Source organism: Varroa destructor, unplaced genomic scaffold, assembly GCF_002443255.2.
Source record: "Varroa destructor unplaced genomic scaffold, Vdes_3.0 BEIS01000005.1, whole genome shotgun sequence".
Lineage (NCBI taxonomy): Eukaryota > Metazoa > Arthropoda > Arachnida > Mesostigmata > Varroidae > Varroa > Varroa destructor.
In genome coordinates this window covers 32355033-32359187 of record NW_019211458.1, presented here as the reverse complement: position 1 = coordinate 32359187, position 4155 = coordinate 32355033, and the positions used below count along the sequence as shown (strand labels likewise).

Here is a 4155-nt window from a genome sequence, read left to right as displayed (position 1 = left end):
ACATTCAAACTAACTAAATAACTGTTGTCGTAACGGGCATGTATTTCATTCATCTACTACTCCTGCAGTCAGCTAAAAGCCAGTTCGTCCGAGAACAAAGCGACAGCATATTCCGATCCTTCGGCGCATTTTTCAGCCAAGATTCAAAATTATTTTTTGCTCGAAATTCACGGTTTTTCTTACATTACCTCTAAAGGGTCTGAAGGAAATTTTTATAAACTAAGCCTGAATGTTGTCAATAGGATTTCGATTTAAAAGGCTCAAAAAGCCATTTTTGATATTAAAACTAACCGTTGTTCCAAACAGAATATCCGTTGCCGATTAGGGTATCCAGATAGGCTACAAGGATTAGTTTGAGATTTTTTACTGTTGTTTTTTTATAATTTTTTGGTCGCTTTGAAAAATGCAAATTCTTCAAACTTTTGGTCTGTTATTAGCTCAAAATTTACTTCTGTTGGAATTTTTGTGTAGCGTATTTGAGTGATACTTTTACCAATATCATAACTTCTTATGAAAGTTATTCGCGGGTTAAAGAAGGAATGTCTCGAAAATGACTAGTTAGTGATTTAGGTATCAAATCGGTTAACGATCGTTAAGGATGATAGTTAGCAGGTATAAAATATTTTGTTGCAATATCTGTTCTTGGTCAGAAACGGTCTTAGAGGCAAAGCATACGAAAATTTCTCAGTTTACACGCGCCACTCTGTGTATTTGCACGTACACTTTTCAAGCTCTGAAATCCAATAAGGAGTAAGTGAGATAATTCTAAATATTTTCCTGCCACTCGCCTGAAGAACAAATGGTCTTTGAGAAACTTCCTATCCTATCCGAAAACGCTCAAATGTGTGAGTAAATAGTGGTGATGCTATTATGAAACTAGGTGATTTGCACTACATATTATCATCTATAGTTTTGCATTTTGTGTCCGTGAAACACGATAAATTAGACTTACTTTGCTTTAAGAATCGTTGTGTCAATATCGTCGATGCTTCCACCGTGGGTTAACCTAAATGGCCCCATAAAACTTTGCCCTTTACGTCTTAGCTTGTCGCATTCATCCTTGGCTTTCCGTAGCTGATTCTCAGCAGCTGCCTTCTTTGCGTGGAAATACTTTAACTCGATTTCATGGGTTAGTTGCAGCCAGTGCTGTAATTGGGGAGGGGCCATTCCCCGCGGCACATTCTGCGCCTTCGCCAATTCTTCATGAAGAAAACGTATCTCCTCTTGTAGCTTGTAGATCTGCATCTCTGGATCGTTGTAGGCTAGTACAATATTACGCAATACCAATCATACAATGGGAAAATAAACATTATGCAACGCTAAATAATCTAAATATTTCTCTCTGTACAATTCAAACTTCACACTAGAATATAATAAAATTTGTTTTTCATAACTGAATATACTATGAGATTGTTAAAGGATTCAATGCATAACATACTAATCCCCCCCCCTCGCTGTAGAATAATCAAACGTAAAAAAGTACTTAAACAGAAGCAGTAACGACGAACTTTGCAACTATATTATGCTATTCTAACGCAGTATCTATTACATGTTATCGTTTACGGTAACAGATGTATATTCCGCAAGAGAGGAAGCAGACTCTTACCAAGACCTTCTTTCTTGCCTGAAATGTCTTCTTGGGGACTTTCAGCTTCGCTTCGGGCTTTGTCAAGCTGCTGCTGCATCTCAAGTAGTCCGTCTAGCTCCTTCATCAACTTGCTAACTTGTTCGTCTGAACTTTGCTTCTGATTGTATAGGTACCTAAAACGTAGCCATACTCATTTTTCAAAGAACGTTCCTAGACATCAAAGGCAACTTATAGTGGAAGAACTGACAACAATCGATTTTTGGAATCTGGTTCGTGCCCTGAACGATGTACTAGATAAAGTATTATATTTATTATGCTGGAGTATTATATTTATTCACTATAATATTATGCTGGAGAACAAAAATATGAAGGTAAATTCATACGCAAATATTGAGTTATCCCTTCTGCAAAACGTGCTATCTCCCATCCACTTACTGTCCTTACTGTGTGAGTGCTACACTGCGGACAATCCTTACCACACAATCATACAAGCTAAACAAATCACGACCGCTAGAATCACATCTTTGAGCCAGTTGTGATTTCGCTGCGGACCGAAAAGGACGACGTCCATAGCCTTGAGAACGAGCTTCTGCTTCGAAATCGGATCCTTAATACCGAGTTCACTTGATAGATACGCATTACTCTGGACTGCCATCCGCGGCAGGGCACGTCCGTCGACACGGTTCTCGTGAAAGACCCGCGCATATTGTGGAAGATCTACACAGTCCACCAGCCACGATACTGTCTCTTCAACCGTCCAGTTGTGAACTGTATAACACAGGACATGGATGCAGATAATACAAGTCAAATTAGACTACGAGGGCAGTGAATAGAAAGAATCATCTACAACGTACAATCATCGTACGGTTGAAGATTTGGTTCCTAGCTAAAGCTTTGCCGAACACACTGGACCAGAGCAAGCACATTTCTGTGAGAAGGTAAATGATGCAGTTTTGCCAGTCATTTGAATCTAGGATCACTCGGATATGGATGAAGAAAATCGACCTGAATAGTTCACCTAAGCATTTCATTCAGATACTTGGCTATCGATTAGTTGTTCAGCTGTTTCGGAAAAAGAAAGCCTGCGCATAATAAATAATATTAATATTGTAGATGTTTTTTATTTCTTCGATTGTATAAATTTTACCTTCACTATTTTTCCAACCAAGCCACATTTCGAGAACTGATATCGACGTATCAGTTCCATGGAAAGCTTTTATTTGCCGTTCATTGCCGTTCGGGTTTTGAAGTTCATCTCTAAAACACAGTAAAAGTAATAGCGAGAACAACAGTAATGAATTATTAATAGGAAATTCACATTAATAATAGTTCATTTGCGTAGCTTCTTGCGCACATAATCACGGTGCGGCAGCGGCCATGCACTCGCACCATATTCACGTGAAACGACCCCGAGCCTAGCGTATGGTAAGCTACGCAGCCAAATGCAAAACCCCAAAGTCCCGTCAACAACACTGATTTCTTCTCTGAGCTGGCTGTGGACAGGGAGCGAAGCAGTTAAAAAATAAATCGATTTCAAGGTACATCTGTTTTATCTACCGTATAAACTCGTCCGTTTCTGAAATATCGACCGTTCCTGACGCATCGTCATCGAGCTGGCGGTGCAGTGCCCGGATCGCTTCGAAGCCCGCAATGTCATCGCAAGAAGATGTCACTTCGCACGCTGCAAGACGAAGCAGAAATATAGTAAGTACAAAAACGCTATACAGAACAAAATTTATCTTCGTTTTTTTCTGACGTCATTTTATTGACTTGATTTAAATCCACAAATTGCTTGGTTCAAGAAAATACTATTATAAAAAGGCGAATATCATAAGCGACAAAACAACTGCATGGAATCGAATAAGTAGGCTGGGCTGTGTACGGGCTATTTTATAATTGGTCATGGCATACGAGCATTCTGCTTTGCCGATTCGTACTGCTGAATGAAGTCCGCGGTATCAAGCTGATCTTTTCGCTCGAGTCCCCTTGAGCGATTTTGCTAGGTATAATGACGCTCTGATAGCAGAATACTATTTGAATCGCCCTTACACACTAGAGTCAATATTGTTTGATCGGATCGACAGGCTATTGGCATGTCTCTGGTAGATCATGCCAGAAAAGGTCAAATCAAGGTTATTAGTTCGATCGAAGTCATGAAATGTCTTGTCACAATAAGGATTTTATCCGTTTCCACACATTTCACCTCAAATTTATGTTTTGCAACAGTTGCCACGTAAACACTATTACAATATAAATATTTTATATATAAAAAGCTGTTAGGTCTAGAACACTTTTTTTGAAACTGGCGAAAACAGAAAGTGAAAGGTTGCACTGGTTTAAGCAGGGGCAACATCGCACAATGCCTTCTTTGTCACTGAAGACCAAATTTGTATCTGTTTCTTTGACCTTAGCATGAGTAATGCGCTAACGCTTAGTCTTCGTAGAGTTTTTTTTTTGTAATAAAGGATAATTAAACATTCCGCTAATTGAATTGAATATTCATACGTATACGCGACTTTGAGTTGAACAAAAAACTCATACGATCTTTGCAACGGATGCACATGCAA

General features: G+C 39.0%; 1 protein-coding gene across 10 annotated transcripts in view; it reads right to left on the bottom strand.

The window, feature by feature from the left end:
- Window positions 1–4155, bottom strand: part of Stim (stromal interaction molecule) — a 37937-nt gene that overhangs the window by 7637 nt on the left and 26145 nt on the right. For all 10 annotated transcript variants that reach the window (XR_002673905.2, XM_022808441.2, XM_022808445.2 and 7 more), the window contains 5 exons: window positions 3146–3269; window positions 2736–2845; window positions 2065–2356; window positions 1607–1761; window positions 953–1262 (listed from right to left, as the gene is read on the bottom strand). Coding sequence is in view for 9 of the 10 variants with exons in the window: in XM_022808441.2 (XP_022664176.1) it covers window positions 953–1262; window positions 1607–1761; window positions 2065–2356; window positions 2736–2845; window positions 3146–3269 (991 nt within the window). In the remaining variant the exon portion in view is untranslated. The remainder of the gene's footprint in view (window positions 1–952; window positions 1263–1606; window positions 1762–2064; window positions 2357–2735; window positions 2846–3145; window positions 3270–4155) is intronic.